Here is a 19,679-nt window from a genome sequence, read left to right on the forward strand (position 1 = left end):
AAGCCCTTCAGCAGTTTCACCATTTTTTTGGTGCTGAAAGTATGCCTTTGACATCAATACAGAGAAAACAGGTGGATAAAGTAATTATAATAAGAGCATCATGATGCTATGAGCAAGCTTGTAACAGTTTTACTAACAGACTAGATAACAGGCAGAAAACCGGGTTGACAATTAACAAAGTTGTCATGTTGTGTCAAAGTGCTCCCACCCTCCAAAAAAACCCCAAACCTCACTACAGGAAGATACAGACAGACTGGGAAGGAAGGAGCAATGAAAGAGCAGGAGTAAGAATGAAGGACATCCCTGAAGGAAAATACCAACTGTACAACCCAGAAATCAAAGAAAATCTATGCCGAAGGGAAATGCAAACCTGCGCAATCAATGACTCCCAAAGACTAATTTCTTCTCTTCTGGACATCTCCTTGCTCTCAAGCTGCACACTTCCAAAGGTTACAGCCTTTGTTTAGGTTCAGGGAACCTAGGAGGGGGACAGGAAAATGAGGAGAAAGACAGAAAGAGGCCATCTGTATGCAGCAGCAAAAAGGATTCATTAAACCTGGGAGAAGCCCACCTTGAGTCAGAACAGCCTTCCAGATTAGAGGTGTGGTGTGCATACTAGTAGCAGTTGGAGCAGTCTTATTAGCAGACTAGAGCAGAAAATAGAAGGAAGATAGTGAAAGAAAGGGGCTTGGTCCAAAGAGAAGCACATTTCTTCCTAAACTAGATGGTTTCATCTTTTCAAAATACGCTTGTGAAATCAAAGCCCACAACAATTTGGCTTTTGGAAAAAATTATTATTAGAGCAGAATAATCATTACATTCAAAATAATGGACATTTGTACAAAAGTAGAGTCATATGGTCAGCAATGGACTAAAACTAGTAAAAATACTTCTAAGTACCATCAAAGTAACATTTTATGATGACAAAACCAGTAGCTAAAAGGCATGGTACAAAACAAGTGTTTAGTCCAGCAAGGAGAAGAGAAACTACATGAAGGGTAATAACAATTCTGAGAAACTCATATGCAGAGTAAGGCAAGTACAGAATTGTTGAACCCTCTGCTACATTGGCTGACCTTCATCTTCACAATTATACAAACAAACCCCTTAGTTATTGCTTTTGGTATTTCTCTGAGGCTCTGGCACATTGGGAAGCAATTTTAGGAAGTACAGTTTACAGGTGCATACAGCAGTTCTCTCTCCAGACAGTTGTAACATTAAAATGCAGGCTTGTTCATGTACTCTTCCACTGTCTGGGGAAAGAAAAAAAGAAGGGTCAACTGATGGAGCATTATGGAACAGTACAATAACCTCTCAAATCAAACCTTTTCTCCTCTTTACAGACAGTATAGTTTTGCATGGAATTAGATCAGATTAATTAAAATGTGGAAATAATTCTGCTTTAAAAACATTTTACAGCATTTTAGAATCTGATCTTTAAATCATGACATATCACAGTGGCTAAACTCATCATGTATAGGCCTTTCTACTTAGCTGGCTTAGTTTCATATGCAAACGCCAGACCACTGTGAAAAACTCTTTGACTCACACAGTGTGTCCCTAGCTAGTTCTACCAGCATGCTGTTCCCTTCAGTATTACAATGGATCCTTCACTACCTAGGAAGAAATTAAGTAAATCCATCACATTCAAGTGCTTTTGCCATTCCTGGCTCAGCAGTATATTACAAGACAATCCTGCAGGGGTCTGAATAAAGGTTTCGTATAACTGTGTCCTGCAGAAAATCTACCCAGGTGTTTATGAATGAAAGTGGAGTTTGCCAGCACTTACTCTTTCCAGTTTTAAATGTTAATAGTAGGTCATCTGTTTCCAATATATTAATGAAACATATTTTTCTGTATTTAGATATACATATGTATACATACAATATAATCGTAGACTATGTTCTTGTGTTATAAAAATATCCAAGATATGTCTTAAACAGTTTCTTAATATAATATCCAAGAAACCTTAGCAGTTAAACTGCAAGACAGCAACACCAGTATACAAAGAGCCTCCTGGTGATTCCACAAGATGCAAGAAGGTTGAATTGAAAGCTTATGTAACTGCTATCTTAACTGCATTGTTGTAACTATTGAAACTGAACACAAGCCACATTTAGGTAGTCCTCAGATGTGCGTAACCATATTTTCAGCTCTGTGAAACACAGAAGATGTAAGAAGATGAGGTATTTGTCTTTTGTCTTCCTCTGCCTTACCTCCTGCAACATGTCAGAGTCTTCTATGGCTTTCACTGCAGACCTCTTTGAAGTTTCTTGTACTTCTCCACCAATTATAAACTCATCAAGAATAAAATAAGCCTTCTCAAAATTAAAGATAATATCCAGCTCACACACCTGCCAGAATAAAGGAACACCCCACATTTAAATCACTTTTGTAGTATCAGAATCACTATTGGGCCAAAAGTTGTTAAGATGATCAAACTTGTTCAACAGATACACTCTTGTGGCAGTTAGGAGGATGAAGAATACTGCTTATTATGTAATATCACAGCTTCTACCCATAATTCTCTTCATACAAATAGTCTAGACTTACAGCAAAGATATTCTGCTTATATTTTATATAATACACTACATTCGTACCAGTTTTCAGAGAACAAAGCTGACTTCCTAGCCTACTAACCTTACAGTAGGTCTCATATAGCACTTGTAATATGGGTTACATATGTTCATGCACAGTTTCACAGAGCAAGACAAATTCCCTGTCCTAGTGACCTTGCACCACCAACTGCTTTCTTGTTTTGAGGTGGTACAAACAGGAGTCATGGCACAGTGATTTAAATAAGAGATGAATTAAGGTAGTGGGAACTATTTCAAGAATATTCATAGAAAAGATGGGTCTGTTGCAGTCTTTAAAGACTTATTTAACCTTCTTCAGATTTTTCTTTAAGAAAAACACCCACTTTTTCTTCTTTATATCCTTCACTGTTACACACTATTAAGAAACAAACAAAACCAGTGTACCTGAAGATGTCAGGAAAGAGAACTAAAGCACTGTCACGCAGGACTGAAATAACTTTCCTCAAGTTTCCCCTCAAATACTATTCCAAGACAAACTTACAAAGTATGAAGATTAACTAGGGGAAGGTTGTGGTGGAAAAACTATCTTCTGATAGTTTTAAGCACTATTTTATGAAATATTCTACTAATGAGATCACTCTGGATTGAAAGAGACTACAGGGCAAATAGTGCAGATAGAAACACAAACTAAAAAAGCTTCAGACAACTGTTTATCAGACTGCCAGGAATACAGTTCATAAGGGAAAGTGAAACCTACATTTCCAAAGTATCTGTCCAGAAGCTCTACATATCGGTGAACGACCTCTAGTGTCAGGAGTTCATTGTCCTGGTCTTCTATTGCACAACAGAAGTACAAACTAGCATACCTAAGGAAACAAAGGCAAAAATGTGAGAGTGAACAGCTGGATCCTCAGTGCTCTGTTCTGTCTCTTACAAGTTACATAAATGACAGTTAATGTCTATCTGGTCTCTAAAATAACACACTTTTATTCTAGTGTCCCAGGAACACTTAAAAAGAAATTTAAAGGAATTATTAATTTAGTTAGAAGAACAAACTCCACTCTTGGCAAAGTGGGATGCCTCCAACACTGGTCTTAACAAACCTCACAGGAAATCAGTACTACTCACCTGCTGCAATAGCACCACAGTAAGCAGGGTTAATTAAACTGCAGAATGTGTTACTGGTCTTTATTAACAAAAATGAAAGCAAAAATAAAGGTGGAAGGCTACCAGCCATCAAATGACTGACAGTATTTTACATAAGGTATGAAACTGCTTAAACCAAACAATCTTCATGAGAAACTGGCAGCAAAACTTTCTGTTTAAATCAGCCCAAGATGGGAGTAGTGATCTACACCAATTCTCTGGTGCTGTGGCTAGAGGCTCAATCTGTCACATCATCTAGTCAGATGCTTACATCCGTCACAGCAGGGAACTCTAATTTTTGCTAAATGGGAGATACTGCTTAATTTGTAGTGTGTTATACCTTAAGGCTACTGTTGTTTGCTACAACTTTACAAGAATTAACAGTCAGTGAACACTTAGCATCCTGTAGCTGGGGACCAGGGATTTGTTTGGAAAAGGAAATGGGAATTAACACCTTCTGGAGCAACAAATACTTCAAAGACAAAATATGACACAATGCTGAAATTACCTCAGAACAGTTCCTGCAACCACCCAAAGAGTCTGAAAAAGCCCAGCACGTCTCAGCAGGCTGCCTTGGGGAATAGGGAGCAGTGAAGCCCAAAGCCTCCTAACAAAATTTCAATCACCAATATTAAGTTATTCCCCTTTTTCTCTTTTGACAGACTGTGTAAGTAGTCTGCACCCACAATTTGCACTGCCAATTTATCCAGGGACACTGTGCTGTTACACACAGTTACCTTGCTGGTGGCAGGCTCCTATTAGCTTAGCACTTAGTGTTTTGTATGCTGTTTTTCTTAAAGTGAGCCTTTATTTTCCCTGTTCTAGCATGTGTTATTTATATGAATAGTAATTATATGTTCTCATAAAATTACTCACACCTTTTGTAAACAAGCTTGAGGTCTTTCCAGTCAACAAAACTACTTGTTTTTTGATTGCGAGACAAAATAATCTGAACAATTTCTCGAATGATCTTTTTCTTCTCTTTATCAGGTAGCGTCGTGTACCATTTCTGAAGCCTTAACTTCCCCTGCCGACTGAACAGCAGTATAAAGTGTATCTAGAGTAAACAAAGCAACACGGTTAACGCTGGGGCCATGGCCAGAGAAGAACATTCCACTGCCTGACACTGAAATCTGTGAGATCCCAGTGAAGGCATCTCCAGCCCTGGCGTGACGTTTGGACATGCCATCAGTGAGGTCTGCGGGAGGCTGGGCAGAGGAGCAGAGATCCCTCTCCTGTTTCTTACCCTGGCAGCTCTCCCCTCCCTGTGGGACCTCTCCCCTCAGCATCCCCTTTGGATTCTCTCCCACCTGTCCTCCCTTACCTTGTGAAAACATCTGCTTTGCTTCCTATTCTGACACTTCCTTGGGAAACAGGAGGAACATCACCACTTTGCAGTAGTGAGAAAGAGGGTCCCCACCCCTCCACCAGCAAGATTAGATACCTTAGCGAAGGGAATAAAGACTTATATTCCACAGGGCTATGGAGATCAAGGATGCCGTGTAGCACAAGACTAGAAATACGAATACTTAGATAGTAATCATAATCACTTACAATTATGGTATTGTACTGTTTCAGGTCACAAACAAAGCAGCACATTCATAGAAGAGGATTAGAAGAAGCAGAAGCAACCAACTACTTTGGAAAGATAGCTTGATTAGTTTTACTGAAGAAATTACCACAATACAAATACTTTTATTAGCAGATTAAAATAACTGACCATACTAAGTCTCTAAGCAGTATGGTAAATCATCTACCCACAGCATGAAAATGGCTTTAAGAATGCAGGAAAACTTTGAGGATGACATTGTGATATCCATCTCAACGGGACACCTTCCGTTAAACAGAAAAAACCCCACAACCTAGCAGGGATAGAGATGCTTCCAATGGCTGCAGACACTGTGAACTGCCTTACTCTGGACAGGCATCCTCATAATTTTTTCACCAGTAGCAATGTTTGGAGACGCCATGGACTTGGAGGATGTCCAACTGCAGTCACAGCCATGTGCATGACAACAGGCACACTGCCAGTTGCCCATGTAGAGACAAGGCTACCCCTGATGCTGGAAGGACCAAAAAGAAGCATAAGAGACTGCTTTCCTCACTCTCAATCCTTGCAAATGCCCAACAGAAGAGCTGGCAGGTCCCTTGCCGCATCCCCATTAACCTAGCCTTACCCTTCCCTATAGCTTTTCAATATACACCCTACTCTCTTCTCCCTCTTGTTTCCTATTCCATCTTATTCCTGTACCTGTATTTCCCTATCACTCCGTCTCCCCATCTTATTCCTGTACCTGTATTTCCCTATCACTAAGTCTCCCCAGTGAGGATCAAAGTTAATGTTCACAATTACTATTAAGATCATAATGAAGATTTCTGTAAAGACAGAATCATTCTAGGCTCTGGTGAAGTCCAAGCAGAGAAATACATCAGAGAAGCTTCTTTGTAAAAGAAAGGGGAAAAAAAAAAAAAAAGCTACTGGATCTTAAATAAAGCTTTAATTCATAATTCAGAACAATTCTCTAGCTATTAAGTCACAGAGTTATTGAGTAATCCAGAGATAAGAAATCTGACTATATTGAGAAAGACTTCAAAGGTGGATAATTCTGGGGAAAAGTGGACTGTTTTATTCATGTGCCTGTGGCAGGATCTGCTGCTGGAAATATGGCGCTTGCCATCATTAGTCTAATGTGCCTGATAAAATTACAAGGATTTTGTTTTGAGCCCTGTAATACTCTCCAGATGAGCTTGCTAAATTGAAACAATTATGATGCTGGCAGTACACGTAGCCTGATTACAGTGAAGATCAAAGCACCATGTTCTTGCCTTTCTCTGTTCACATAACCAGCTGGGTTTTGACATGGTAATGTTCCAGCTGTCAGATACCCTATCCCAGCAGATGAAGGGACAGTACTTACAGTACATACACTTGTCCACTAAGACAAGCTGGATGAATGGAAGAGTTATATTCTTGCTGCACAGCACATTAGCTCCAAAGCCTTTGTAAAGACAAGTGCATTTCGAAAAGCAGCATAGGTTCTGCAGATAAGAGCAGCAGCTCAGCAGGTGTCCATTTAAAAGCAATCAGGCAGGCACAGGTAACAGCTATTTGATAAACAAATTCCTAAAACCATGGTGAATCAGATAGGAGAGGATGATCAGATTCGACTGAAAATGCAAGGAATTAGTCAATGAGTCCCTGTCAAAAGCCGACAGCATGTTCAGCACCAAGAAGATCGTGCTGTTTGAGACAGGCTCAGAAAGACATATATTTGCCTGCAGTGCTACAGGAAAGATGAAAGGGTGTTCTAGCTTAGGTTCAGCCGCTGGACCCAAAAGACCTTAAATCTGAGTGCCTGCAAGTAGTATACTTATCTCCAGGAAAACAACCTTATGCCTCTAAAAGGTCAACTACCCACAAGCCAGGGAATCACTGTGAATATGACCACCATTTTCTGCTGATTAGCTTACTTCAGGATGTTATACTTCACCCATAGGAAACTGAAATGCTTTCCTTTTGAAACTGCTTTGAAAACTCCACTGTTTCTTATGAAGATGCAGTTGATGTTTCACCATCACTTTCATGAGCAGAGGCAACATTCCTTGCAATCAAAAAATATCTACTAATGCTCTTAAAAACATCAAGATTCATATACAAGCTTAAAAAAATCCCATCTTTTGGATCCCCCATCCCACACTGTTTCATATGCAGAATGTAACTGCATAACTCATAAGGCAATTTTACTATTATTGAAATATATACAGCTAGAAAACAGATAAAAGCCTCTACTATAGTTCATTTCTAATTTTACAGTCTGCAGCAAAATAGTGTACCCTCAAGCCTAGGTACGTATTACTGCCCAGTTGAGAGTTTCTGTAACAAAACAACATATTAGAAAATTACAGATACTTAAAAAAATACTGTAGGTTCCTTTTCCCTCTTTTGACTTTTCTTCCTTTTTCTGATTTCTAAAGTCCATTCAATCTGGGGAACTCTCTAGAAAGTAAAGAATATTACCCTCTCAAGAGGTCACATGGCTTAATTTCTGTGAGTGGTAAGCATCCAATTGCTACATATGTTGTTTCATTCAGTTCAGCCACACTGATATGATACAACACAATCCTCACTCTCATAGCTCTGTTCATTACAGCTCACTGGAAAAATTCTGATGCATCAATAAACCTGGAAACACTGAAGTGCTGCACAAACAGAAATCTAACAGCTCATCTGTTCCTTGCTCCTTGACTGTGAAAACATATTTGCTTTCCTATATTGCTAATGACAAGATGGATGTTGGAATTTTGGGTTGGTTTTCAGCAGCCAAAATACAAATAGAGGTGATTATCCCAAAACATTTTACTTATCTTTAAAAATTCTAATTCCAGAGGCAAACAAAGGCAAATTACTTGTCTTAAGCAAAATACCTTTGAAGCAGGGTGCTTGGTTTCCTTTCCTACCATTCTAGGGTGCTGGCTGTGACTAACAATCACCAGACCCATGGCCGATGCCAGAAGGAATTTTTAGGTCCAAGCCTGAGTGGGTCGGGGTGAGAAGTGCAGTTCCTATGAAAAGCATCAGCTGCCTTCTCATACAGAGTCTGTGGAGACAAGCTTTGGTCTAGGAGCTGAGTGTGATTTTATTAGCTTGCTTTACTAAATCACACCTAACTACCCACAGCACTGTGCAAACTGATCTCCATAAGCATCTGCAAGTAGCCTAAATGACTGCATTTTGTATTTGTAGGCCACTATTTTCTAGTTGGAGAAACAGGGATTTTTAAAAAACAAGCATTTAAACCAGATTTCTAAACCTGAACTCTATCCCCTTATCATGCATCTCTGAAACAATTACAGCTGTAAAGTATACAACAGGTTGGAAAGTTAGGGAGCCTTCTGCTTTATACAGATGAACAAAACTGTACCAGGATAACAAACAATACCTTCAGTTTCAGGGCTACAAAATATCCAAAGGTAGACCTGGACATGAAATAATTTTAACAGTAAATTGAACAGACATTAAAAATGCAAAATAGAGAAGGTTTACATATTCACAAACAGCAAATGTAAGAGAAATATGCAAAATTAACACACTGTGGTTTTTTTTCCCACCTTCCTCGGGAGACCTCTCCTTCCTTTTGCTAATGGGCTGTCATGATCCAATAAGCAGCTTACCCAAGCTTGTCTCCTGGACTGTACCCTGCCAAGACTGGAGGTCCCCTTCAGTGCAGCCTTACCCAGTATTCAGTCATTTCACACTCAAAGTGATAAAACACAATTGGTTCACTGTTTTCAAACTCAGACCATTTGTTGCTTTTACAGATGTTTTAAAACTTAATGTAATCTGTACTGCAATGTTTAGCACAACTGTCTAAAGGGCTCTGGACTATATTCTATTACATACAGAACAAACCACCTGTACGAATATCAAATAAAGACAACTACACAGTAAAACAAAGCAGCTTTCCTTACTCCCAGTTTCTCCAGTTTACTGTCCAGTGACAGAAACCTGTAAAAGTTGGCATGTTTATTCCCGCAAGGTGAACTCCAGGGGTGAATGCAGAGAAGCTCTGAGTCACTCCACTTTGAGAACTTGTGCTAGAAATGCTTTTCCTCCTCCCATACTTCAACCTGCATTAACATTTACTGACTGGTTTCAAACCTATTCTGTGGCATCTGGCTGCTCCAGGTGCTTTTGTGGGAGAGGACAAGGAAATAGGAAGTCTCCAAGGAGCCTAAGGGGAGGGAAGGCAGAAGAGGAGATGGCAAGCTGGAAGACCTAAAAGCAAACATCCTTCTCTTCCTTGGGTGCTTGGTTTGGGCAAGGATTTGTTCAGCTAGGTAGCTCTCTCAGTTCAGCAACACAGCTTAGACTCTGACTCAGCTGTAACCTTTCCAAATTCAGTTAAAAGCCCTCCCAAAACAAAGCCACCTTTATAAAACGGAAAGATTACTGAAACTCACAAGTTAACTAAGATCTTCAAATTAGGAATAACTATTCCAAAACAGACAGCTTGGCAGAACTTGGAATCTCTTCGATTTTCCTTAGAAACTTCCAGTTTAAGCCTGCTGCTGCCAGTAGGGCAAAAGGCAACGTATGACATGCTAATAAAGGAAAACGCATAGACCACATAAAAAGGAAAGTGGGATGAATAAAGCCACACCTTTGGCTGCTGACATGGCAACGGCTGCTGACAGGGGCCTGGGGAAAACCAGACTGACTGGCTGTACCTGGTGGAGAGGAAGCAACTTTTTAATCATCAAGTTCTCTTTTACCTTATTCTGACTCTGTTGAAGTCTGCTTGACTGTCTGGCACTGTTTCTGCCTGAGTTCATATTCTATTATCTTTCTTTCTTTCCTCCAATATGAACAAATATTTCCCAACATATTTCTGTCCAGAATTTTTTTATTAGTTTTTATTTTCACATCACATCTGAAAATGAACAAATACTACTTTCATTAAACTGTTTCTTTGAAAAAGTATGAACATCCAAAGTATTCCAGCCATTTACTGATTTGCTGTTTTTTTTTTTTTCTCTGAAACATTCAGAGAATAAAAAATTCCTTTTAGTTTTTTATTTGTTTAGCTTTTTTTTTAATTTTTTTTTGGGGGGAGGGGGGGAAATAACTACTATAATTTTTCCCTGAAAAAATAAATAGCTACACTGTGAACACACAGATGGTTTGGAATGCCAGGCGCTTAGGATTAGAAAAACACAGCGCACAGCTACTGTATTAACAATCTAGCCACATCAGGAAGAGAAAGAATAAGAGCACATTGAAGTATAGGTATTTCGGTATTCTGCTGCTGCACCAAGTCCCCATCTGGCTAGTGATCTTTCATACACACACTTGAGGGTTTAAAAGTAATTATGTAAAATCCAACCCAGGCTACTTCCTTACTTGTTTACTCTGCTACTAAAAACTTTTATTCACAGCAGTGCAGAAGCTGACAGATGTTTGCTAAATACTGTAGAATCTCTGCTTTAAAACACTTATTTAGTCAGCATAACATAAGCAAATCAGAAAAAAGAAAGTGAAAAAAAATGAGCAACACAAAAATACCATAGTAGCATACTGCTGCCTAACTGGCACAGAATTCTTTCTCGCTTAATCTCCGTTAGGAAAATTTCTGAACCATTTCCCCTAAACAATACATCCAAAGTCCGTGCAATAAAAGTTGTGCCAGATCATTACAGGCACACATGACTACAGTTACACATTGATTTCATGCTTTTCATGATGCAGAAGTCACCCTTTTCTTATTGCTTAAGATTTTAAATTGACCAGCATACTATTTAGAGGATATTTACAGTATTGATCCAAACAACAACCTCATTTATAGCCTCACTTGAGTTAAATAAAACTATAATCAAAACAGTATAGCTGAGCCAAAACCATCTTGAAGGTCCTCACTTCTGATTCCTACCTAAGGATCAGAAAACAAAGCTCAAGGAAGCTGTAAGCCACCACAAGCTCCTTCCAGCTCTGCTCCTGTTTATCGCTGCCTCCAGCAGGTCTACTCCTCCCACCCTTGGCTCGTTTCTCATAAACAGGCAGCATTCCTTCAACAACATCCTCCTTACAGTACAGGAATGCTTGTGCCTTCTCCTCTCAGGCTGCTGGATGTCCCACCAACAGCAAAGCCTAGTTTCCAGCACCTCTCCAGAGAGGAGAGACAGCACAGCTTTGCAAGATACCTCCTAAGATGTAGATGGAGGCAATGACATCCTGGTTTTACAGAGGGTAATTATCTCAGTTTTCCTAAATCACTGCTTTTTTATTCCTGCATGTGGAATTTCTCTTGTTTCTAGTCAGTAAGCAAGAACAGATCCAGGCAGAGGGTTTGCATAAAACCTGCCTCAAACTCTGCAATTTAAGAGCAGGCCAGTGACAACACCATAGCTGTGTGAACCAGAGAGACGGCACTCCCACCTTCAGTCTCAGCTCCAGGGACAGGCAGTTGCAGGGACCCCAGCTGGCTGACCTTACAGAAAGCAGCACAATTTGAAGACACTCCGTACAATTACTAACTGGGTGATCACATCCCTTCTGTCTCCTGGGCTGGGCTCTCAGAGTTGTTTTTATTTGTTTACACATTTCTGGGAGGCAGTGGAAATCTTCACTAGGTTACTATAAGAAGGAGGAGACCAGGGGAGAGGCTGAACAACCTGCAGAGAGCTACCCCTCATTCACTATAGCCCCAGTGTACTTTATAGTCACAAGAAGCCATTTTCCAAGTCTGTTGCTTGAACATCTGATGAAGAAACAGAGCTAAAATCTAGCCCAATGGACTCTGACTCAAGGTGCGGCCTCTTTCAGTTTCAATTCCAGTTTGTCTCATCAGTAAAGCCCTGCTCTCTGAAGGTCCTGCAGTGCCCTTCCCTTGCCTCTGAGCTTCCAAGGAGCAAAGTTAAAAAGCCTTGCTCTGGGACAGGGTGGATACATCAGAAGGTGAGGAGTTTCCAGGTGCCTCAGCCAGCTGATGGATAGTGCTTCAGCCTGGGGACACCTGTGCCTGGTGCAGCAAGAATGCTGCAGGTCTGCAGCAGCCTCACACTCATCCCTCCAGTTGCCAGCAAAGATGCTCACAGAAAACCTGAGCTCCAAAAAGATCGGAGATCCATATGAGTTAGGATCACATTTGTGAATGACTCTGAAGAGCACAGAGTAGTTTTTTTAGAAATGCTGAAGCATTTCATTTAGTCATTTTCAATAGAGAAATCCTCCATTTTCCCTTTTAAAATGTCATTTTTTCATTATGGTAAAAAACTATCATGGATTTAATAATCTAAGCATAAAAGAAGCAACCATTGTTTACAGAAGGAAAGGCCAAAGCACATTATCTCACAAAATGCTTTATGCTGGCCCAAAATTCAGCCTCTTGGATGAAAAAGTGGAGCAAAAAATAATTCTGCCATTCACTCATCCAGCTCTTTTCATGAGACTTGGAAAGGAAATGCCTGAGATACTGCGCCTTCCCTATCCCCATCTCCTCAGCCTGGTGGCTGTTGAGCTGCGAATGTTTCATAGAATGGGTTGGAAGGGACCTTGAAGCTCATCTGGTTCCAATCTTCCTGCCACAGGCAGGGGCACCTTCCACTAGAGCAGGGTGCTCCAAGCCCTGTCCAGCCTGGCCTTGAACACTGCCAGGGATGAGGCAGCCACAGCTTCTCTGGAAAACCTGTTCCTGTGTCTCACCACCCCATGGCTTTTCTAGAGCTCAGAGCAAACAGACACTCACCCAACACTTCCCATGTTCTCCTTCCAGCATACAGCATTCCGAGACATAGCATATTTATGCGGTTCACAACATAGTGATTTTTTCCATTTTCTTCAAACAAAATAGCATTGAATTTCTCATTCCTTGGTGGTCTGTGTCTATCACACACCTCAGGAGACTAAGCAGAGGGTGATGACCACACAGGAATTCCTGCACTGGTTAATGAGCCATGGAGAACTCAAGTGTCTGAGCAAAAACACCTTCAAGCTCCAATGTCACGCAGCAAGGCAAGGACAGGCATTTACTGGCTGGTGAAGAGGGATGTTAATGCCCTGTGTTCTCTTCTCATCTGAATAGAGGATAGTAGATGGACATCCTAAACAAATTCAGCCAGTCAGAGAAGAAAAAGAGACTGGTGCATAGAATGGCCGGGGTTACACCTGTGGTATCAGGAAACAAACCCAGGACATACTAGTCCAGAAAGACATGCCTGGCCAGAAAGGCACGTCAAGCTTGCCTTCAAACACACAAATGTAAAGTTTACTTTCCCATCCTACACCAGTGACTCTGACTATATTCCTACTCACAAATGAAATACCATTTGTACATGACTGGATCTTGCAACTCTAAACTGCAACACCTGCAAAAATGCAAAGGGCTGCTCAAGAAAGCATACACCCAAAGCAGCCAAGTAAACGCAGATGACAGCCCATAGGAATAGGACAGTAGGAAAATGAATGGGCAGGGATGGTAATTAGTAGCTGTGTATGCAATACAGAAAGAATTCTTTTTACAGGAGCAGCATGGTTTTCATTTAGGCATCACTGGAAACACTACAACTGGCTCACATAAATGCTTGATGTACTGCCAAAGCATAAACCTTGTACTTCAGGGAGGAGCAGCTCTACCTGTCCTCCCTGAACCATCAGTTTCCTCCCCACTTTCATCATTTTGTCCCTTTGCTGCTCTTGCACATAACTGATGCTTTCAGAAGGCAGAAGGTCTATGGGATGGTTTATAAAGCATGCGACTCTGAAATGATGAAAGGTAGAGAAAAGCAGCAAGCATTTTACATGATCCACAGACTCGGCAGCATTATTTTTGTTTCCTCATAGCCACAGCTGCCCATTAACACTCCAGCCCTTTTTCTGCATTTGCTTACCCCACATACCATGGTTTTCTCCAAAGCCCTCCAGGCACTCCATGTCCTAGTAGTAACTCCTGGCTCTGAGACATACCTACAATTTCCTTATTTGCAAGTGAAAATAAATTAAAAGATCACCTAAGCAAAGAATCAGCAGATGATCCATCATAATATTTCTCTCCGGAAATGAGCTTATTACCCAGGGACAGTGAAGTGTGCATCACAATTACTGCATAGCCAGCCAGTCCAGAGTGCTCTCTAGTGTAACAGTGACAGTCTGTTATGAGTGAATACTTGAGAGAGAACATATAAAACTGGAAGAGGACCACATCAACAGTCAGAGATAAAGAACCCTAGAAAACATTTTTCCTCGCAAATCCCATAAAATGCTATTCAAAAGCCCAACTGAATGACAGAGTAACTGAATATTGGATTATGGATCACCCTCTGAGCAGTACTGTGAACTGAGGAGCTTCCAGAAGGGGACAGCATGTGTAACATGGCAAGTGTAAAATCATTCTGGTAGTCCCATCTCCAGGAATCACAGGTTTAAGGATTCATAGCCAGAAACTGGATCCAGATGATGCACTTGTGGACCCATCCTCTATGAACTTCCTTAACTATTAGGACACCTACAGCACCCTTTTGTTTTCTTTACATTTAGTGCCTAAAAATTTAACAGGATGTACCCTAATACTTCCTGTAGCAATCATTCTTTCTGGCGTTCATGACTTCATGCATTTCTATCTCTTCCCCTGTAGTCATCTCTTCTCAAGCTTAAAAGTCTATCTACTCAGGATCCATTCCATTACCATTATCTACTCACACACTAACAATTCACTGCAAGACAAATTAACAAAGAAATACCACTTGGACTGTTTTTCCCCCCAATGTAGAACACTGCCTCAAACAACAAGAATCATTTATTTGCAATTTTTTCTCCTTCCCTCATCTATTCTAATCTGCTGCCCTTCTTGTCTTTCAGAGGTAAATGCCTAGAAGCAAAGTTCGTCTTCACTAGGTCAATACACAGCTACATCACAGAGTGGAAAAAAACAGTCATTCTTCAAACTGTGGACAGTAAATTCTGTGCAGCACTGAAAACACCTTTTGCAGACCTGTGTCTGTTTTAACAATTAAGGTCGTTGAGACTGTTGGTGAGGTCAGCATTCAGAATAGCTGAAAGTCCATTGCCAAACACCAGCCAGGTGTCAGCAACTTCAATAATATTTCCCCTTCTAGATCAGTGACTGGTATCAAATGCCTTGCTAAACGGAAACAGTGCTTGCCAACTCCTTTTCTAGTCAGGCCAAGTCCATTTTTAGGGACCCTCTGCTCCATAGGATTCTTTTGATCTTTGGCCAGGATTTCAGATCATGCCCACAAGTACTAATTCTTCTCATTGTGCTGATGAGCAGCACAGAATGGAGGGAAGGAGGGCCTTTACTATGCAGGCAGCAGTCCTGTACTCAAAGCCATGCAAGCAGAGCCATGAACTGTCATGAATGTAATACTAATAACACTGAGGTGGCAGTAAGATCAAGGTGTCGCGACACTTACAGGCATGAGAGACTACAGTAACACATATCCTTGGAGAAACTGATCATTTTCTCCTCTCTGCTCTCTCCCTGCTCTTCGACTCTGTTGAGACAGCAGTTCTTCAGGATACGTTTCTCTACTGCACCCATATATGTCAGGGAGCAGAATTTAGTCTCTTTATAGTAAAGCCTTCGTTTAAGCATGTTACAAAAGTAGCAGCCAGGCAGAAAAGCTGACTTTCTCAGCAGGATGTGAAGTTAGCTTTGCTAAACAGACTCTTTCCTGAAACTTCCCTGGAAATCTGCAACAGAGAAAACAATTGAAACGACCTTCCTGCTAGACACCATACCATTTGCACAAGTACCTTCCACTCAGACTTCAAAACATAGAAAAAAGGAGGCAAGCACAACTACGTCATTCCAAACTGGAGGAACTGATCTATGGCGAGTTTAAATGACCTGTTGAAAGTTCTTCACTCGTGAGCCTGAATAAGGCTTATTCTTGGTTTGTAACCCAGTAACCCCTGTTTCTTGACACACAGCCCAGTGTAACAAGCCCTTCATGGAGACTGGATGACAGACAGAAGAATTTTAAGCAAAAGAGTGGCCTGACAAAAGCACCCTTTCACCAGCACTGGTTCTACAACAGAAGGGGGTAAGGCTGGCAGCACTAGTTAATGGAATAACACCAGCAAGGGTTTGTACTACGCCCTCAGAAAAGGACAAAAAAAATTAATTGTAAGAATGCACACTCACCTTATAAAATTATAACAATCAATACAGCAGACAGTCTCCAAATTGTCCATAAGCAGCAATATTGTAAGCAGCGCTCCCCTGGGACTGCCGTGAGTGCTTTGAAAACTGGCATTTGCGAAGTGCATGCATCAGGGAGTTCTGAGATCAGCTTCCCTGAAATCAGCTCCCATATTTACTGACCTTCAAGAGCAAAATAGGAGTTCCAGTTGTTTACATAAGCTTTACCTGAGGGAAGTGGATATGTAGGCCTGTCTCGGGGTGTAACCAGAAAGCTTGTATCTACATAGGGACTTAGGGTGTGTGGAGACTGTGTTGCCATCTGTAAATTCATTACTGTGTATACGTATTTGCAAACGTAATGACAGGTACACCTTCCTAAATACACTAAACTAACACATATTTAGCATTCTGGCTAAACCACTGAAAAGAAACAATGTAGTTCTGCCTTTGAGGATAGAGAGAAACAACGAAACTTGGCCGCTGATGAAGGAGGTGAGAGACTTACATTCTGCCAGTTAACTGGTGTTTCAGGTGCACACAACAGACAAACTGTACAAGACAGCAACTCCGGGCACACTTGCAGAACCTGCCCCAAGTCCGAATTATCAAGCAGCAAGATGCTTTCTCAATGGTCAGCATCGCTGACCATCTTACTGCTTGAGAGCCCGCAGTCCTCCTTGGGGAAAATCTAGCCATTATTCTGAGGATACGGGTCAACACGCTTAACAAAAGAGAATAACCACGGCAACCTTTACTGATCCCAGCAAACCACCACCAATTACAGCACTGGAGAGCCAAAGGGCTATTCTTCCCAAGATCCTGCTTGCCAGCCCTTCAACCTGAAGGGCTGCTGCCCCCTTCCAAACTGAAACAAGCTGCTGCTGCCACCTCTGGCCCACCACGGAGCTGGGCTGCACACGTACACTGGCTGCCAACAGACAACCTACAAGGAAGAGAACCAGACCCATACGCTCTCTCACGGATGCGTTAATTGATGGAAAAGCGGAACTAAATTCCTAGGACCCCCATGAGACTAGGCAGTTGAGCGGGAGGCAAGGCTGCCGTCCAAGCTTTCCAGTTACCCGGCACCAGGGAGTACACGTGGGGAAAAGCTCTTCCCAATGCTCCCATTACAAGAAACCTCACTGCCCAGCACTGCTCCGCTTTGACCCCAGAGCCAGCCAGCAGACACAGATCCCTATGAAACCACATTCGATACTTCTCCAGGCACTGGAGCCGACTTGAACCTCAGCTCCTCAAGTTACAGGAAGCCTTTATAAAGCCTCTCTCTGTAACAGCCTTGTTTTCCTGGTTGGCTATGAAAGGCTGTCAGCATGACCCCAGCTCACCCCAACGGTCACAAGGCAAAAAGAAAAAAGAATATAACTTCCATTTCCTCAAAACAGGTGCTAACCTCGTTCAAGCCTACTTGAAAATGGCATTTCTGCTGCTCGGAGCAGCCGGCACAGCCATCGCAAGCAGGCTGGCATGCACCTTTCAAAGAACACCTTTTACGTCTACTTAAAGCCAACTCGGATTATTCCAGCGGAATGATTATTGAACAAAACCCATGTTTCTTTCTCCCAAACACAAGGGAGCCGCTGCCGCACCATTCCGGGACCTGCCCCCTCCGCAGGTACACCACGACGGGGCACCCGGGCGGCAGAGAGGCTCCACGTTCGAACCCACCTCCACGGGGACTTTGCTTTCTCGGGCAGCGCGCAAACATTTCTGTTTGCTTTCGGCTCTCGGGAAAGCAACGTCCAGGGCGGCCCCGCCGAGGGTCTGCAGTCGGCCAAGCGCCGGGTCTCGGCTCCGGGCGGAGCAACCCTGTCCCCGCGGGTCCGAGGGGCTCGGGGGGCATCTCCCCTCCGCACTGCCTCCAGCCCGCCCAGCCGAGGAAGCACAGAGAACGCGCCCGTCGAGGGGGGCTGCTCCGCGGGGCAGGGGCGGCACCGGCGGGGCAGGGGCAGCCCCGGCCCACTTACCATGTCGTGGCGGCGGCGGGCTCGGAGCCGGCCCGGCCGGGCTGGCTGCCGGCCGCCTCCCTCCTGCCCTCCTCCCTCCCCGCCCCGCGCCAGGTGAGGCCCCGGCCGCATCGCGCCTTCCCACAATGCCGCGAAAGGGCACTCCGCGGGCGCCTCCCCCCGCCGCCGGGCAGGGACTCGCCGCGGGCACCGCCGTCGGGTAGGAGAGAGGGGCCCCGGCGGCGTCGGGCTGCCTCCGGGACAGCTCCTCACAGGCCGGTCGCTGTGGGAAGCGAGGGTGCCGATGACAGGCAGGGGCTGCAGAGACCCCGTCCCCGCACATGGGGTGACCCAGACCCTGTGCAGGTGTTAACCACTCAAAAGGTGCCTTTCTCGCCACAGTGAAACAAAAACGCAGTTCATGTCCTCCATCGGCTCTAGTTGCTCCCCTTCCAAGCATCCATACGCTAAAGACACTGTGGTAGCGCAACCAGCATGATTGCTCTGGACCCCATCTCTATCAAAATGAAACTCAGATAGTTGAAATATCTTAAATGGCTGGGCTTTGCTAACCTGTGTCTTTTGACAGAGCTGGAGGAGAGAGCAAAACAGGAGCAGCTCTGCGGGTAGATCAGCAAACCCCTGTAAACTCTGGCAGGGATTTGCTGATAAGCAGCTCTTGCCAAAAAATGCACAACATCCACAGACTCAGCACGTGAATCAAAAGCTCTAAATCCATGTCTAAGTCTTCTCAAGCTCTTACTGGGAGTCTGATCCAGATGCAAACCACCACATAAGCATAACATGAGAAGACTTAGGATGTTTAAGTCCCATGTTTGTAGTCTAAGGAAGATACATTCCGCAGTGCGTAGCATGCATCTAGCCCCAAGCGCGATGTGTCTGGATATAGAATATGGTTCCCATTTGCTCTGGGCAGATTGACGCCCTGCTCTTGCATGATGCACCTGAGTCATCAGCGAGAAGGGGAAATCCAAAGGAGCTCAGGGACTCCAGGGGACACTGTGGTGCCAATGGCTGGCACCAGCAGAACCCCTCTTCAGCCTCTGGCTTCAGCAAAGTGGAAAAGGTCCCTTGGTCAAAAGCAATTGTTTGTGCACAACTGAGAGGGCAGCTGGGCTGAAATCCACTCCCAGTTAGAACTGCTTGTTTACAGGAGCAGAGAACATGTGCAGGGTGTGCTCCTTTAACAGTGTGAAGGCAACTTACATGTTTCCCTAAGCATGCATGACCCTATTCCTCTGCCCTCCATAAGCTTTGATTTATAGTCACAGAATGGTTTGGGTTGGAAGGGACCTCAAAGATCATCTAGTTCCAACTTTCCTTCTAGGCTGCAAAGCCCCATCCAACCT

The 19,679-nt window shown here is 43.0% G+C and overlaps 1 protein-coding gene across 3 annotated transcripts; it reads right to left on the reverse strand.

Annotated features, from left to right (window-relative positions):
• Nucleotides 1-325: 325 nt before the first annotated feature.
• AP1S3 (adaptor related protein complex 1 subunit sigma 3) lies at nt 326-18,441 on the reverse strand. 3 transcript variants are annotated; one of them, XM_057417151.1, is made up of 5 exons: nt 5,441-5,518; nt 4,562-4,740; nt 3,295-3,403; nt 2,217-2,354; nt 326-1,253 (listed from the first exon to the last, which is right to left on the reverse strand). In XM_057417151.1, exons 1-5 carry the CDS (start codon nt 5,501-5,503, stop codon nt 1,218-1,220), a joined length of 525 nt encoding a protein of 174 aa, XP_057273134.1. In that variant the 5' UTR covers nt 5,504-5,518; the 3' UTR covers nt 326-1,217. The 3 variants fall into 3 exon arrangements, with proteins under 3 accessions (XP_057273134.1, XP_057273132.1, XP_057273133.1); XM_057417149.1 differs by lacking the exon at nt 5,441-5,518 and adding an exon at nt 18,331-18,441 and having other exon boundaries at nt 327-1,253; XM_057417150.1 differs by lacking the exon at nt 5,441-5,518 and adding an exon at nt 15,609-15,888 and having other exon boundaries at nt 327-1,253.
• Between the last annotated feature and the right edge of the window lie 1,238 nt (nt 18,442-19,679).

Source organism: Pezoporus wallicus, unplaced genomic scaffold (genome assembly GCF_028554395.1).
Source record: "Pezoporus wallicus isolate ANWC-B61680 ecotype Strahan unplaced genomic scaffold, APGP_CSIRO_Pwel_v1 contig_360, whole genome shotgun sequence".
Taxonomy (NCBI): domain Eukaryota; kingdom Metazoa; phylum Chordata; class Aves; order Psittaciformes; family Psittacidae; genus Pezoporus; species Pezoporus wallicus.